The sequence below is a fragment of the Rhinopithecus bieti genome, unplaced genomic scaffold (genome assembly GCF_001698545.2).
Source record: "Rhinopithecus bieti isolate Rb0 unplaced genomic scaffold, ASM169854v2 scaffold_51762, whole genome shotgun sequence".
In the NCBI taxonomy this organism is placed as follows: domain Eukaryota; kingdom Metazoa; phylum Chordata; class Mammalia; order Primates; family Cercopithecidae; genus Rhinopithecus; species Rhinopithecus bieti.
The window spans coordinates 21,388-39,297 of record NW_016820175.1 but is presented as its reverse complement, the minus strand read 5'-3'; the positions used below and the strand labels follow the sequence as shown (position 1 = coordinate 39,297).

General features: G+C 43.8%; 1 gene segment (V, D, J or C); it reads right to left on the bottom strand.

Moving 5' to 3' along the window:
* Positions 1-2,150: 2,150 nt before the first annotated feature.
* On the bottom strand, positions 2,151-2,963 carry LOC108520304 (Ig kappa chain V-II region TEW-like). The segment is given in 2 exon segments: positions 2,151-2,545; positions 2,921-2,963. Coding segments are annotated over 2 exon segments (411 nt in total).
* Positions 2,964-17,910: the final 14,947 nt, after the last annotated feature.

Genomic DNA, 17,910 nt, shown 5'->3' with positions numbered 1-17,910 from the left:
GCCCTGCTTCAGCTCTCGCTGGTCAGGCTGCAGCAGCTGACCAGCACCGATTGTCCGGCACTCCCTAGTGAGATGACCCCAGTACCTCAGTTGAAAATGCAGAAATCACCGGTCTTCTGTGTCGCTCGCACTGGGAGTTGGAGACTGGAGCTGTTCCTATTCGGCCATCTTGCTCCGCCCCCACCTGTGCATTTCTTATATGGATGACCTTTTAGCAATAATTATCAAATTGTAAATGACAACTTCAAATAGGCTGCCACAGATATAATTTTGTGCTCAAAAAATATTTCTAAGAATCATGTAAATACATTTGCAAATTAAAATTAAAAAAACAAAAATACGTGTTTATCAGTAGATCCATTCAACAGAAAATTTCTCAAACATGTGATTGAGTCAAAAGAACGTTTATCACTGGTGGGAAGTTCAACGTATTTTTGTTCTTTAGAAGAAAACAACTTTCCCTTCACTCTGCTCCAACTCATGCTGTTGAGGAATGAGCATGGGGGACAGTGACTATGAGGAAGGAAGAAGGTTGTGCGCTGAGGGTGGTCATGCCTCCTGGGATATTAGCACCATGTAGGCTGTTTGTTTTTTAAATGTGTCCAACCACGTTGAGTGGCTTTGGGCCTTATCTCCCAGCTCACATCAACTCAGAATCTAAGGTCACTAGGTGCTGTCAGTTATGTGAGAACTAAAGATGGTGATGGCTTTGCATGGTCAATCATGGGAGGGCTAAAGATGGTGATGGCCTTGCTTTATCAATCATGTGAGGATTAAAGATGGCGATGGCCTTGCTTAGCTCCTGATCCTGCTACTTATGTTTTGTTTTCTCCCACTGCATTTTGTAATAACATTTAGGCTCCATGATGCATTTGTTAGTATTTTAAGATAAGAAATGAAGTATCTTCAGTTTCTTAATTTGAGAGCTATAGATTTCTATATTTATTGATTTCTATATTTATTTTGCCAGGCAACTTTTAAACCTAACAGAAATGACATATTGGAATTTTAATTGAACTTACCATGGAATCCATTATCATGAAATAAACAAAAATCTCAAATACGCTTTATACCCTTAGCCTGAAGCAGGAGCTTGTTTTGTTGATCCAATCATTCTTTAGTGTCTGTCACACCGTATGATCACATTTAACTGACATCACTCATTACTAGGTTTGATATAAATGTAGAGCACTATTTTCCATGGAATTTCTTAAAAGCATAGACTTTCTATACATTTGCAACTAAAATCTAAGATTTAAATTCATTTTTCAAGTAATGACAGTGTCATGTCAACATAATGCATTTCTGTACTCTCTGAATTTTTTCTTATGAGAGCATAATTCTAAACTTTTCCTCTCTAAAATAGTACTTTGGTTAAAACCTTTAAAATTCTCATAATTCAGGAAAAAAAGAAAAATCTCCTACAATTCTGCATTTGTCCTGTGGTACACAAAGTAAAGTTTATACTCTCCATATTGGAGTTCATGCTGTTTATTTGCAAAGCCCACTGTTGGAATTGCAAGTACTCCCTTTCCACTGGACAAAGGTAGTTGAGACAAATCAAAGTCTTTTGGCACTGGGGTCTTGAATTCTTATCGGTCATGGATTTACAATATCTATTTGGATGATCAAACTTCAAACATTTTTACTAATTATCCTTAGTGACAGTCCCCTGAGGACAGCTTGTGTCAAATGCTTCCTCCACCATGTCACTGGAGAAGACAGATTAGTGGAGGTGGAAAAGGAGACAGGGAGTTGGGGAAGTGGAAAAACAGCAATTTCCCAATATGAACAAGTGTTATCTTGAATAAAACATACCCCAAGCTGGTAATTTCCAATATGTATTCCATATGTGTTTCTTCTAATCTCCATCCATGGTCTGGTTGTTCTACCAACTAAGTGTACTTGACAAATGTGTGAAAGACAGGGAGGGTAAGGATGAGCTTTTATTCATTCTCCCTTCATCACAGCTGGTTGCTCCCAGGGTACATGGCCTCCCTGACTTCTCCTACTGCCTATGCCATCCCAGGCTGTGGCTGCTGATAGGCCTTAACATATGGGACTGAGGCACAGCTGAGGCTGTTATGGGCCAGAGTCCTCAGCAACAAACCTTGTCCCTGAGTTCCCCAGCAGCCTCCTATTCTACACATTCAAAGACCCTGTTGTGCCGCTCCCCAGACAAGCAGCACATGTGGGCAGCTAAGCCACTCCAAAAGTGGCTGTATCACTATGGGAGGAATTTGTGTATCTTGCATGCAGTAATAAACTCCAACATCCTCAGCCTCTACCCTGCTGATTTTAAGCGTGAAATCTGTGCCTGACCCACTGCCACTGAATCTTTCTTGGACTCCAGAGGCCTGGTTGGAAACTGTATAGATCGGGAGCTGTGGAGACTGGCCTGGCTTCTGCAGGTACCAATTCAAATAGGTTTTCCCATCACTATGCAGGAGGCTCTGACTAGACCTACAGGAGATGGAGGCCGGCTCTCCAGGGGTGACGGGCAGGGAGAGTGGAGTCTGGGTCATCGCAATGTCCCCACTGGATCCTGAAATTATGAGAGAAAAGTACAAGGTTATATATCAACATTATTAGTAATTTTTACGATTTCTCTTTGGTCATTCATCTCCAGTTAGTCTTTTTTTTTTTTTTTAACTTTGATTCATACCATAAAAAAATAAACATTCCAAAATGAATACAATATTTATAAGGCACAAGAGAGCTTTATGTTTTTCAAACTCTTAATGAGAGCACTGGTCATTGTTCCTTTTAGGTTGTTTCTAATTATCAAGAAAAAAATATCTTATTTCCTTTCTTGAAGCATAGACCTTAGCCCCACAACACATGATGAGAACTGACATGGGAGGCCCCCAGAGCTCACCCTCCCACTCCATTCTCTTTCCTCATCTCCTTCTGTGCTTACCAGGGACCCAGAGCATTAGCAGCCCCAGGAGCTGAGCAGGGAACCTCGTTGTGAGAAGGTGACGTGAGGAGTCCTGATCAGTCAAGGCGAGGTTAGAGCTGAGCTTTCATCTTGGACTGACAAGAGAAAGTCCTCCAACTAGGGGAAGGTGTCTTTCTTGCGAACAATGTAATGTAAAATATCTCTTAGAGGGAAACAAGTGGAGATCAAGGCAAGTTTGCCTGTAGTCAAGGAAGGAAGAATCTGACAGGGAAAGTTGGGATCTTGGACAAGGACACACTGTGTAGCACGTGACTCTAAGAAAGCACAAGGGCACTGATGATGTGGAAATGTGCCTCTAGAATGTACCTCTGGGAGGTGAATGCCATCCTACTTAGCTCCTGCTCAGCTAATCTAGAGAAGGAAACAACCCCATCCCCACAAGCACTGGGGACAGAGAGCCTGCAAATAAAAAGCAGCCTTGACCCAATTAAAGAATTGTCTGGTATCTGCTGCTTCCAGGATAGCTGCTCAAGAACATCTGATGCAAGTGTTGGAATCTGCCCTCCCCTGGCCCCTGGTGAGTGAGCCCCACCAGAGTGGTCTGTCCCGTGGGGTGCGGTGGCTCACACCTGTAATCCCAGCATTTGGGAGGCCAAGGTGGGTGGATCATGAGGTCAGGAGATCGAGACCATCCTGGCTAACATGGTGAAACCCTGTCTCTACTAAAAATAGAAAAAATTAGCCGCGTGTGGTGGCGGGCGCCTGTAGTCCCAGCTACTCGGGAGGCTGAGGCAGAAGAATGGCATGAACTGGGGAGGCGGAGTTTGCAGCGATGCAAAATAGCACCACTGCACTCCAGCCTGGGCGACAGAGCAAGACTCTGTTTCAAAAAAAAAAAAAAAAAAAAAGAGTGCGCTTTCCAAGGGCCTCACAGGGAGAATGATGTGAGTCTCTACATTTAGAGCCAAGAGCCCAGCTTGAGTAAGAGGAAAGGGTGAAATATTTTATGTTTCAGGCAGTGAATATGAAATTCCTGGTGACCAGTTGTTCTATAAATTCCATCATAATCATCTCACATACACCAGACTGACTAAAAGGCTCTCTTATTTATTTGTTTGTTTGTTTGTTTGTTTATTTTGAGACAGAGTCTCGCTCTGTCGCCCAGTCTGGAGTGCAGTGGCCCCATCTCCGCTCACTGCAATCTCTGCCTCCTGGGTTCATGCCATCTCCTGCCTCAGTCTCCTGAGTAGCTGGGACTACAGGTGCCTGCCACCATGCCCAGGTACGTTTCTGTATTTTTTAACAGAGACGGGGTTTCACCATGTTAGTCAGGATGGTCTTCATCTCCTGATCTCATGATCCACCTGCCTCAGCCTCCCAAAGTGCTGGGATTACAGGTGTGAGCCACCACGCCCAACCTAAAAGGCTCTCTTAATGGAAGAATTTCCTAGGATAGTGACCCAGAATCAACAAGAAATAACTTTGCCTTATGTTTTTCTGAGTGGTGTTCAGGGAAACTCTTCTCACGCAGTCTCCCTGGTCATATGGAGTCAGGTCCTGTCAGGGCTTCCAGGTTCTTGTCAACTCTGAGTGAGACCTGAGTCTCCCCCCGTCTGGATGTGGTGCAGTCTCAGCCCTGAGATAGAAAGAGTCAGAGTTCAGGAGAGAAGAATGCCTATTCCATTCCAGTGTGTTTAGTGAGTAGCTTTGTCTTGAAAAGAACAGAGCCCCTAATAAGCCTTTTCAGGTTCTGGAGACTATGCAATCCCTACCTTGGAATATTGGTCTTGTCCACCTGCGAGGTGACATGGAAATTGACCAGACTTTAGTAGCGGGACCCGAGGCAGAAAAGGACTCTGTGGCAGGTTTCACCCACACTGCAAGTGGCTCTGCCACATGGGCCGGTCCAGATACAGATGGGATACAGACAACACTATCAACCATGCGGACGTCATTGGCACTCAGAGAATGCTCCACCATGTAGCCAATTCCAGGGTCATTTCAAAACATTTTCTAACACAGATTATATTCTAGACCCCAAGATATTTTAAAGAAATTAAACGAATTTAAACCATATGAAATAAATTCTCAGAAACCAAAGGAATTGTATTAGAAATCCAGAAAAGGAAGTTAGTAAAATATCCAAATATTTGGATACTAAGTAACACACTACTAAATAAAGTTTGAGACAAAAAAGAAACAAAAATAGAAATTACAAAAGTGTTTTGAACTGAAAGGAAACATTGTATATCCAACTTTGCAAGATTCAAAAAAGGGAATCTCTCAAATTTGGATATGCAATGTTATCCTTCAGTTCAAAATACTTTTATAGTTTCTATTTTCAAATAGAAATCAATTTATAGCCCCCAAATTACAGCGGTATTCATGCATTTTAGCAGAGAAGATTTTAAATCACCTGAGCTGCCACTCTGACACACCAGTAAAAAAAGACCAAATTATACTGATCTTTTAAAATGTGGGAATGTGACGTGCACATGTCTGGAAATAAAAACCTGCATTAGCAGCCTCACAACAGAAAAGTCCGAAAGGGGATGGGCAGAGTGTGTAACTTCTCAGAGAACTGGGAGATAGGGAAAATCAAAATAGCCATGATATTATAGGCCATACTTATGTGAGACTCCTGAGAGCTTTCACGTTCTCAAAAGCCAAAAATCATGTAGTACTCATGGTTTTTCATCTTCCTGATGGTTGGTGAGAGTGAGGTCACTTGGCAAAGGCAGGAAGAAGTGCCCTGAAAGTCTTCCGCGGCAGCAGGTGAGGACACTAGGGTCCTCTCCCGGTAATGTAACAGCATCCCTACAGCCATGAGGACAGCAAGAAACATCAGCAGCTGCTCTGAAAGGGATGTGGCAGCCACTCGCTGGAGAGTCTGTGGGGCCTGAGCGCCCTAAGTCGAGGAGGAAGGAAGAGGCTCTGGGAGGCATCCTGGAGGGCCCTGGCCTTATTCACACAGAAGAGGAGCCCATGCCTGCAAGTGAGGACTCACAGCCTCTTCTTCAAAGGCTCTCCAGCCATCTCCACCTAAGCCCGCCTGCTGGAGATGCATCCCCTGAAACTGCAGCTGATCGGGCTGCACTGGGAAGCTGCACTTCCTTGTGAGGTTTGTTTTGGGGCCATCACTCTGTGCAGGGTCCCAGTGAGTGTCCTGCTCACATGAGGATGTGCCACATCTCCAGGCTCCCAACTGGTGACTGTGATAGTGAAATGGATGGAATTTTGATTGGATCTGTGTGCCCTCTTTGTTAATATGTGTAAAAACATACTCTGAAAAATTGTCATTTATCCCATGTGCTACAAACCACTTGCTATAAACCACTTTTTCCCTTTAAATTTGGTCTGTCTAGTTAAGAATATAAATGTAATCTTACTTGCCATAGAATCCATTATCTTTGAATAGAAAACCGTCTCTAATGTAACTCACTTCCTTAATCAAAATCAAGATTATCTTATCCTGTTGATTCAAACATTATTTTACTTCATTCTTACCAAGCCATGGCACATAACGGACACACTCGGTATTAACTCAGAAATAATCGTAGAGCACAGTTTTAAGCAGACTATATTGAAAGCAAATATTTTCTTTGTTTTTTTTTTTTTTTTTTTTGAGATGGAGTCTCGCTTTGTCGCCCGGGCTGGAGTGCAGTGGCCGGATCTCAGCTCACTGCAAGCTCCGCCTCCCGGGTTTACGCCATTCTCCTGCCTCAGCCTCCCAAGTAGCTGGGACTACAGGCACCAGCCACCTCGCCCGGCTAGCTTTTTTTGTATTTTTTAGTAGAGACAGGGTTTCACCGTGTTAGCCAGGATGGTGTCGAACTCCTGACCTCGTGATCCGCCCATCTCGGCCTCCCAAAGTGCTGGGATTACAGGCTTGAGCCACCGCGCCTGGCCAAAAGCAAATATTTTCTATGTCATTACTTACAGAATGTAGAAATCAAATTTATGTTCATTTGCAAACCACTAATTGTAAAAATAATGCATTCATTTATTGTTTGAAAACATTTTTCTTATGATGACTTACTAACATAGTCACCTCTAAAATCTTATTTCAATAAAGAAATGAAAGGAACCTTCATTGCCATGTACAATGATGTAGGAATGGAAAGGCCAGAACAACCACTGCAAAAGGTACAAAAAATTTAAAAGAATGAAAAGATTAAAGTTATATAATATTTATTTCAGAAGTAGTGAAAGGGGAGTAGATGATTTAAATACCAGGGTGACAAATACCCTTTGTCACTGAGCTGATGTTAACCTAACTTTTTGTCCCCCTGCCATATCTGCCAGGTTTGCATGTGGACACAATCCCTGACTTGGCACAGGCAGAGGAACTCTCCTGGGAAAGGAGAATCCAGCTAAGCCTCAGGAGTTACACAGGGCAGCATCTCTACATGGCTGGTGTTCTCCATGGGATATTTGCTGAGGTCTGAGTAATCAGGCAGGCTGGGGTTGCTGGGCTAGAAAGACATAAAACTCCCACACACTCAGGGTGTTCCCCCAATTCCCAAGACTGCACAGAGCATCCCAAATACATGTCTGAATCATGGACACCAGTCTCCATCTCCACTGCCCCTCTGCTGATATAGGCCCTGCTGGGTCTTCGATCAGCATGTCAGTGCCTGTGACATCTCCCAACCCAACCAGTGGTCTCTCCTAGACCTCCACTAGGGGCAGAATGAGTTTCAGAAGCTCTTCTCGGCTGTGTTGGGTTGACTAAGACTGAGTGACGTGTTCTCAGGTCTCCTTGCACAGGGACTTCACTGGTGCGACCTTTGGTGATTACAGACCTAGAGCCCTTCTCAAGGCACGACTTTCCCATGAAACTTGCAGTGATGTTGGCTCCACCCAGGGAAACTGGCAGCGGTGCCTTTAACTCTGTGGTTCTTCACAAGAAACACATCAGATCTCCTTCTGGGTCCACATAATGAACGGTCAATCCCACCACCAGCCACATTTCTACTCACCATAGGCCAAGATAGTTGAATTGAAGTTGACCTCTCCTGCATTTCCTTCATGCTCACAGTCCAGCAGTCTGCCCAGTCTTAAATTCTTAACTTTGGGAAATGAAACATTTCACACCATTCTGTATTTTCCAGCCATATATGGAAAACTTCTATGTGTACATCTTCTAGTATGTGCTCTTTATTTTTAAAACCAAAAGTTGGAATTTCAAGAACTGCTTTTTCCTATCAACAAGAAGTAATTGAGGCTAATCAAAGAGTTTTAGCATTTATCTGCTATGAAGTTACAAAACCTGCTTGACACTCAAAAAGCAAAATTTTTACTGATTTTTCCCCAGTCAGCCCCTCTGAGAATAACTAGTGTACAATGCTGTATTTAGTATCTTATGGAGTGGGAATTAAGTGGGAAGTAGAAGAACTAAGAAGTCAGAAAAGTGGAAAAATATTTATTTTGATTATAATAAGACTGGGTATGGCAGCTCACACCCATAATCTCAGCACTTTGGGAGGCCAAGGTGGGTGGATCACATGAGGTCAGGAGTTTGAGACCAGACTGACCAATGTGGTGAAATCCCATCTCTACTTAAAATACAAAAATTAGCTGGGCATGGTGGTGCAGGACTGTAATCCCAGCTACTCAGGAGGCTGAGGCAAGAGAATTGCTTGAACCTGGGAGGCAAAGATTGCAGTGAACCAAGATCGTTTCACTACACTCCAGCCTGGGCAACAGAGTGAGACTCCATCTCAAAAAATAAAAATAAAAAATAAATGTAATGAAACATCTTAAAATACAGTAAAAACGGTTAAACCCCAAGATATATTCAACAAGTATTGCTACAATCTGTGTCAGTGGTCTGGCTGTTTTGCTGATTGCTTTTGATAAACTAATGTAGGCAGAGTTAGGAGGAGCTTTCATTCTCCTCTCCCTTCCATCCTGCTTCTTTACTCACAGGGCGCTTGCTCCCCCTCATCTCTTATTATTTATGAGAGTGAAGCCTATGACAGGTGACAGGGACATAAACTGCTGGTATCTGCAGTGTAGCTGACACACACATTGTCCAGCGTCTTCAGCAAGAAACTATTTCCTGGTTCCCTAGCATCTTTTCCTTACAGACTCAGAGGCCCTACTGAGCTGCTCCGCAGAGAAGCAGTGCGTGTGGGCAGCGGGGCCACCCCAGCAGGAAGGTTTGTGTTTGGGGCTGTACCACTGTGGGAGGTATATGTATATGCTGCATGTAGTAATAAATGCCAGCATCTTCGGCCTCCATCCTGCTAGTTTTAAGCGTGAAGTCTGTCCCTGCCTCACCTGCTACCACTGAACCTGTCTGGGGTCCCAGAAAACCGATTGGAAACCAAATAGAACAGGAGTTGTGGAGGCTTCCCTGGTCTCAGCAGGCTCTGACTCAAGTAGGTAATGCCATTACTAAGCAGGAGACTCTGGTTCTGACAATGTAACTGCCTGAGGGGTTCACCTTGCCTGCTGCCTAGACAGAGCTGATTCGTCAAGACAGGGGAATTGCAATAAAGAAAGAGTAATTCATGCAGAACTGGTTGTGTGGGAGACCGGAGTTTTATTATTACTCAAATCAGTCTCCCTGAACATTTGGAGAGCAGAGTTTTTAAGGATAACTTGGTAGGTGGGGGGAAGCCAGTGCGCCAGGAGTGCTGATTGGTCAGAAATGAAGTCACAGGGCGTGGAAACTGTCTTCTTGTGCTGAATCAGCTCCTGGGTGGGAGACCACAAGATCAGATGAGCCAGTTTATTGATCTGGGTGGTGCCAGCTGATCCATCAAGTGCAGGGTCTGCAAAATATCTCAAGCACCGATCTTGGGAGCAGTTTAGGGAGGGTCAGAATCTTGTAGCCTCCAGCCGCATGACTCCTAAACCAGAATTTCTAATCTTGTGGTCCTACACAGGCAATCTAGTCCCCAGGCAAGAAGGAGGTCTGCTTTGGGAAAGGGCTGTTACTGTCTTTGTTTAAACTGTAAACTGAGTTTCTCCCAAAGTTAGTTCAGCCTATGCCCAGGAATGAACAAGGACAACTTGGAGGTTAGAAGCAAAATGGAGTGGATTAAGTTAGACCTCTGTCACTGTCTCTGTCATAATTTTGCAAAGGCAGTTTCAATTAGACCTGCAGCAGATAGAGGCCGGCTCTCCAGGGGTGACAGCTCGGGAGAGTGGAGTCTGGGTCATCACAATATCCCCACAGGATCTTGGAATAATGAGAAAGAAGTACAAGGTTATGCACAAACTTTGTGTGTCATTTTCATAATTGTTCATTTGTTGTTTATTTCAGCCTATATAATGTTTCTGCAATTTTAATTCATACTCCAAACATGTCCAATTTCCAAAAAGAACCCAAAGGACACAAGGCACAAAAGGGTGTCCAGAATTCTTCTGTATCCTCTTTCTGTTTCTAAATCAGATTCTTCTCTGGAGCTCAGGTCCTTGGTCCTTCTGGAATCTTCCTCACTCTCATAGATGTAAATATCACATGCCCCATCCTAGAGCACAAGACGTTCTCATCTAACATGTGGACGGAACATACACAGGAGGCAGTGGGGCCCCCAGAGTTCACCTTCTCACGCCCTTCTCCTCTCTCATCTCCTTCTGTCCTCACCAGGGACCCAAAGCATTAGCAACCCCAGGAGCTGAGCAGGGAGCCTCACTGTGAGAAGGTGAACTAAGGAGTCCTATCAGTCAAACCAAGGTTAGAGCTAAGCTTTTGTCTCAGACTCACAAGGGAAGGTCCTCCCTGGGGAACAATAAGCAAATCTCCTGGTGGGTGCAGTTATGTGAAAAGAGCCTTGGGGAGGGTGGGGACCTGGCTTGTGAGCAAAATAACTTAAATATCTTCTCTGTCTTGGGGGAAACCAGTGGGCATAAAATCTATGCTGCCATTGAAATAAATTTAAGTATTTCCTTCTATCTTCTCAAACAGATTTATTGTTTCTTAGTACTTCTCAGGTACATTTTACAAGCCTCCTTTATAAAGTTGAGTTTCCATAAATATTTTGATGATTCTTAATTCTTTGTTCATTTTGTTTGATAGAGTCCAGATTTACTCTTTCAAACGTTCTTAATTGAGATTAAACACATAAAGTGCAGAAATGTTAAACGTGCAACTGAATAAAGTTTTATGTATATTCTGCATCCAGATGAAATGGTAGAATATTTCAGCTTCTCCAGATTCTTCTCTCATAAACCTGCCCAGTCATCAGTGGCTCCTCTATCCCAACCAACTGGCATTCTGACATCTATCACAATAATTTGGTTTTCCTTGAACTAGAGCTTCATGTAAATTGAAATAAACACTTTGTTTGGTTGTTTCTAGCTTCTTTCTTGTTTCTTTGCTGTTTTTGAGGCCTTCATTTCTTCCTGTGGATCTAAGTTACTGCCTGCTGTCATTTCCTGTGATTCTGAAGAATCTCCTCTTGAATTTGTTGTAGAGCATGTCTGCAAATAATAATTTATCTTTACTTTAATCAAGAAGAGTTTTCACTTTGCCTTTATTTTTTAAGCATACTGCTGCTGGATATTGAATCCTTGGTTGAGTGTTTTTGTTTTAGCATGCAAATATGTAATTCTACTGTCTTTTAGCCTCCATTGGTCTTGAGGAAAAGTTAGATAAAGACTTTATTATTGTCCTTCTGTATATAGTGAGCCACTTTTTTCTGGATGCATTTGAGATTTCTCTTTGTCTTTGTCTTTGGTTCAGCATTTTTACTATAATTATGAATAGCATGATATGAGTACCATCGTGATTATCCTGAATAAGTACTGTTGATTTTTTGATCTATAGACTAACGTGTTTCGTTGCTTCTGAAAGGTTTTTGCCTTTATTCTCAGGACTCTCAGGTATGCCATCTCCCAGAGATCCTCTCTCTGTGTGGTTCTTCTCAGCTTTTCACTCCACCGTATTGCTGCATGTTTTTAATTGGACTCTTAGCCGTTACAGGACTATTTATCTACTTGGATAGCTGGATAACGGTCAAATTTTTGCTTTTTGTGTAGTGCTGGTATCTCTTGCACCATCATCTTGTTGACATCGCTGCCCCAGGTCATTATTTTAATGATGAGGTGTTGGACTTGGCCTTAACACTCTCATGGAGTAATACTTGGGTATGTTGGGCTGAGAATTAGGGCATTTAACATGTGGAAAGGATGTGGGTTGTCTTGACCAGAGGGTAGATTCTTGTCAGTTATATTGATGAGAATCAATATAACTGGGATCTGGACTCTCCTCCCATTGAACTACTGTCCTGTACTTTCTCCCACTGAATCCTGATGGGAATGTGTCTGTGGTAGAAGTAACACTATTTGTCTTCTGAGGCTATAAGAGAACATTGAGGCTGCATAACTTTTGCCTCGTACTCTTGGGGAATTGTAGAGGGAGCAAGCAGTCACATGGGTAGGCAAACAGTCCCAGCTGAGATCCGGCCAACTTCCAGCCAACTTTGACATTGGCCACCATTGAGATAACATCTTACTTGACTCATCGTCTGACTATGTCCATAAAGAAACCCTGGCAGGAACCTCGATGAGCCCAGGCAACATCTAGAACCATAGAAATGATAGGAAATGATAGCAGTTGTCATATGCCATTAAATTTGGGGGTGATTTGTTTTGTATAGAGTGCCTAGAATACCAACTTTTAAATACACAGGACATACAGAAATAGAAAGTCATCTATGGATGCTATATGAACCTGGGTAAACTGTATATTTCAATATCAAAGTCTACAACAAATTACAGTAATAAAAATAAAATTTTATTGGTGGAGGGTAAAACAAATAAGCCAGTCAATTAGTTAGAGAATCTAAATGAGGTCCACACATATGTAGTCACCCAATTAACAATAAAAATGTTACAGTCATTGTCTTGTGCATTTGTGCTGTAAAAACAAAGAAAGAAAGAAATACCTCAGGCTGAGTTATAAACAGCAGAAATTTATTTGCACAGAGTTTCAAAGGCTGGGAAGTCCAAGGTCGAGGCACCAGCAATCTTGGTGTCTGATAAAGGCTGCTCCGGCTTCCTAGATGGCGCCTATGGCTGTGTCCACCCCCCTGGTGGAGGTGGAAGGGCAGCAGGGACAACTCTGTGTGAAGTCACATTTATTAGACTTTAATATCTTTCCATAGAGCAGAATCCTCATGACCTAATCACCTCCCAAAAGCCCCACCTGTTAATACTGTTGCACTGGGAATTAAGTTTCATTATAATTTTAGGAGGGGACAGAGACATTCAAATCATAGCATCAATCTAGTAGAAAAATATATATAATAAATGAATGGTATTGAATCAATTTGATATTTATATTATACCAAATAAATTTTAGCATCTGCATTTTAGCTCTACACTGATACAAATGTCATGTGTAAATAAATCATAAACTGAAGTATAAAAGGTAAATAAAAACAAAAACGTGTAGAAAATAGCATAGAAGCATCGCTGGTGACCAGAAATAAAGAAAAAGATTTCTTAAAGAAGACACACATAGCACAAAGCACAAAGGAAAATATCAGTCAATGAGATATCACTCAAACAATTTTATTTTCATAAACTTTTAAACAAATATATTTTAAAATATTGTTTGATGAATACTTATAGAAGAAATTACAGAGAAGAAAGTCAAGTTATAAAGAATATAGAGAGATTCAGGCAAGATGACTGACTAGATGCAGCCAGGTAGACCAGCTGCCACTGAGGGACCGGGAGGACAGACACACTCCTAAGAGATCTTCAGGGGGAAAGCAGGGAGAGTGGATAGAGAGAAGACACAGAAGCTGGGATGAAGTGGGAGGAAGCCAGGAACCCTGCACGGGGCTACCATACACTAGGACTCCTTCCTGGCCCCCAGTGACTACCAGGTGGATTGAACAGGCAAGGAGCAACCCCCTCTCCTCACAGGTCTCTGGAATCCAGGCCGGAGGAGATCCCTCATCTCCTCCTCACCTCTCATTTGAATTGGCGGGGAGAGCTGCTTACAGAAGTGGTAGGGGGGCAGTACACCAGCTAGTGTGGAATCCAGAGGGTTTGGTGCTGCAGCGTCTGTAGCAGAGCAAGGCCAGGGACTCCCATCCCTCTAGACTCTACCTGTTTCTATAGGAGACATTGCCTCTAGGGAAACTGTTGGACCTGAACTCTGCAGGGCGGTCTTGCCCATCAGATGAGGCCAGTCTGACCTGAGCATCCCTTGATTTGCTGGCCTATTCCCTCCTGTGGCGCAGCTTGGCTGCACTTGCTTGCTTTGCACTCTCGGGTGCCCCGGGGACCCGCATCAAATCTTCTGCACTGACGGGCAATGCCTGACCAAGGAGAGCTCCAGAGGGGTGGCCACCGCACCAACCTGCCCTCTCCTTCCCCCTGCTGCAGCTTCCCCTGGCCCACAGCTCCCCTCCACATCATTCTGCCAGTGCATGTTCACACGAGGAGATTTTGCCTTCTTCGCTTCGCCAGTGCACGAGTGTGCATGCACCCTGCGATGCCACTGCTTCTGACAAAAGTGCACACTGCCCCTGCTCACCCGCCATACCACCATTTTGCAGTCAGAGCCTTGACAGACACAGAACCCTCCATCCCAGTCCATTCCATCTCCCCATCCTGGTGCCAACACTGCCGCCAGAGTGAAACTGGGCATGGAGAACGGTGGACCCTCCCCAACCCTGAGCAGCCACCACTGTTTGCCCAAGGGTGCACAGAGGGTGCATACAGACCTGCGCCTGCTAGCACTCTGCTCAAAACTATACAATTACATGGAAATTAAAGAACCTGTCCCTGAATGAATTTGGGGTAAAGAATGAAATTAAGGAATAAATCAACAAGTTCTTTGAAACTAATTAGAACAAAGATACAACATACCAGAATCTCTGAAACACAGCTAAAGCAGTGTTAAGAGAGAAATTTATAGCCCTACATGCCCACCCACATGAAAGAGTCAGAAAGTTCTAAATTTAAAAACTGACATCACAACTGAAAGAACTAGAGAAGGAAGAGCAAACCAACTCCAAAGCTAGCAGAAGACAAGAAATGATCAAAATCAGAGTTGAACTGAAGGAGACTGAAACACAAGAAAACCTTCAAAAGGTCAACGAATCTGGGAGATTTTTTTTTTTTTTTGAAAAAAATAATAAAATAGACAGCCGCCTAGATGAATGAAGAAAAAATGAGAGATGATTCAAATAAGTGCATTTAGAAATGACAAAGAGGACATTACCACTGACCTCACAGAAATACAAATAACCCCCAGAGAATATTATGAACACCTTTATGCACACAAACTAGAAAAATCTAGAAGACACGGATGAATTCCTAAACATGCAAACCCTCCCAAGACTGAACCAGGAAGAAGTTGAATTCCTGAATAGACGAATAATGAGCTCCAAAATTGAATCCGTAATAAGCAGCCTACCAACCAAAAAAAAAAAAAAAGCCCAGGACCAGATGGATTCACAACCAAATTCTACCAAACATTCCAAGAGGAGCCGGTATTATTCTTACTGAAACTATGCCGAAAATTGAGGAGGGACTCTTCCCCCATTCAATATATGAGACCAGAATCATCCTCATACCAAAACCTGACAGAGACAGAACACAGAAAGAAAACTACAGGCCAATATCCTTGGTGAACACTGATGCAAAAATCTTCAACAAAATACTGGCAAGCCAAATCCAGCAGCACATCAAAAAGCTTGTCCACCACAATCAAGTACATTTTATCCCTGGGATGCAGGGTTGGTTCAACATATACAAATCAATTAATGTGATTCATCACATAAACACTGACTGACAGGCAGGTGGGTGAGGCCAACAGGAACCGCCCACCCCACTGACCAGGCTGACTGTAGCTGCACAGCTGCATGAGGGAACCCAGGCCAAGCAGCTGAAAAACCTCCCAATCAGCCTATGGAATCACAGCAAATAATTGTTGTTTCAATCTTTTAAGTTTTGGAGTCCTCCAATATGCTACAAGAAAATGAAAACATTAACAAATCACGCTAGGTAAAGCACTTGTCTAGGAAACAGCTTGGTTTCACTCCCCTTTGCCTCTCCTCCTCTGTACCTCTTATTTAAATGTGAGGAAATAACTCTTCCTCTGCCCTGGATTCAACAGATCAGAAATCACAGACTCTGAGAACATCTACAATGTGGACCCTTCACATTCTCAGATTGCGCCCCTTGTGTGAAGCAGGTGCACGAAGGGAGGGTCATCCACCCAGAAAGGGTAATTTAGTTCCAGGACCTGTCACTGTGAGAGGCTGGCTGAAATGCTGCTGGCAGTAAAACACCCCAACGTCTTTGGCTTCCACCCTATGGATAGAGAAAGAGAAGTAAAAGCCAGGGCCACTTCCCTGGAACCTGGAAGGGGTTCCAGCAACCTGGGCAGAAACCCCAAAGAAGAGCAGCCTGGGAGCTTCCGGGAGTCTCTGTTGATACCAGGCCATGGAGACACCTTCATATGTGCTGCTTTTATAGGTGATGGAAACAAAGTCACCCCGAGTTGCTTCCAAGGTCTCTGGAGACTGAGTCAGGACAATACCACTAGAGCCTGCAGGGACACCCCATCCAGGCAGCACAATGCGTTACTTCTCAAAGGATTACAAGAAACTTGCGCTGTTAAAAGACTCACGCCATGCTTAAACATGACAGAAATTAGCACCCCTGGACCTTCCTACTCTTTCTTATGTACAAGAATCCACATAGAAATGGCTGAGGAGGTGTCCTCAGGACCAGGACAGCTATGAAAGGGGACACGGCATAGTGCAGCCCCACCCTCCGGGGCCAATGGGTAGGTCCATCTTCACAGCCTGACCAGTGCCTTAGGGAGCCTCTCATGAGAGGTGAACATGGGATGGGAGTAGGGACAGAGGTTTTCTGAGAGGCAAAGGACAGGTTCAGGGCTGTGGGCACCTCTGCCTCATGGTTAGCCCTGGGCTCTCTGCCTTCGTTTCCTAAGGAGAATTAAGGCATATCACCTCTCCATGTCACACTGTAATTTCCAAAACACATTTGAGCTCATTATCCCTGTGTCCAGGGCTAAAGCCCCTGCTCATGAACTGCGGGGGAAATGCACTCACCCTGAAAGCCCATCATTAGGAGGCTGAGGAGCAGGGCCAGGAAGAGCATTTTGGAGTGTCCAGGTATCTGCTTCGTCTAGACTTAAGGGAAAGGGGTGTGTGGTTAGGCAGGTAGTTCCTGTCAGCCGCTCTAGAAGCAGGGCCCTTGCCTCCAGGGTTAAATAAACACATGTGTTCATGGAGTTAATTTGTGTATCTGATGACCTGAACCAGAGCCCCTCTCCACAGGGCTCACTCTACCTGTAGCTGCCAGGAGGTGGTGGAGAGGATGGGGGTGCCTTGGGTCCCACAGAGACTCAAGTTGGACTGAGCAGGGCCAAGATGTCGCCCCATTCACAGAGCTCCTCTCCAGAGGCTGGAACAGAAGAGGATGTCTACAGCAAGATCACTGGACATTCCATTCTTGTGGAGATGGGGCTTGTTCTACTTTATGCTCTAAGTGGATGCCAAGGTAACAGTTGCTCTGAGCCCAGACGGGGTAGTGAGAGATCCCAGGAGCCCTCAGCTCTCCTGTATTCATAGGGAGCCTCTGGTCTCCTCCATCATGGGAATCTGTAAGGAGACAGATGCAAGAAGTTGGAGGGAAGTGGATCTTCCTAACAGCTGTCGGCAGTAACTGAGGCAGGTAGATCAACACTTGATTTTTGAGTCCCAAATTCTAAAGACAGTTGGATATTATATTCCCAAATTAGGGATTACTCCCATCTACTGAGTCAAGATATTACTAGAAAGTTGATTGTTATACACTTTGCAAAACGTTACAAAATGCCTCGTGAACTTAACTAAAAAATATACAAAGCAAATGACAGTCATTTCTATACTTTGGACAATTTTCTCACCTCACTTAGCCTACACCAAATATATTTCCCTAGTGAGTAGAATGGGTAAAATGGTAAGCCAAGGTGGATCCTATCTGGGTCAGGGGCCATCCAAATCTTCCATGAGGGCTGA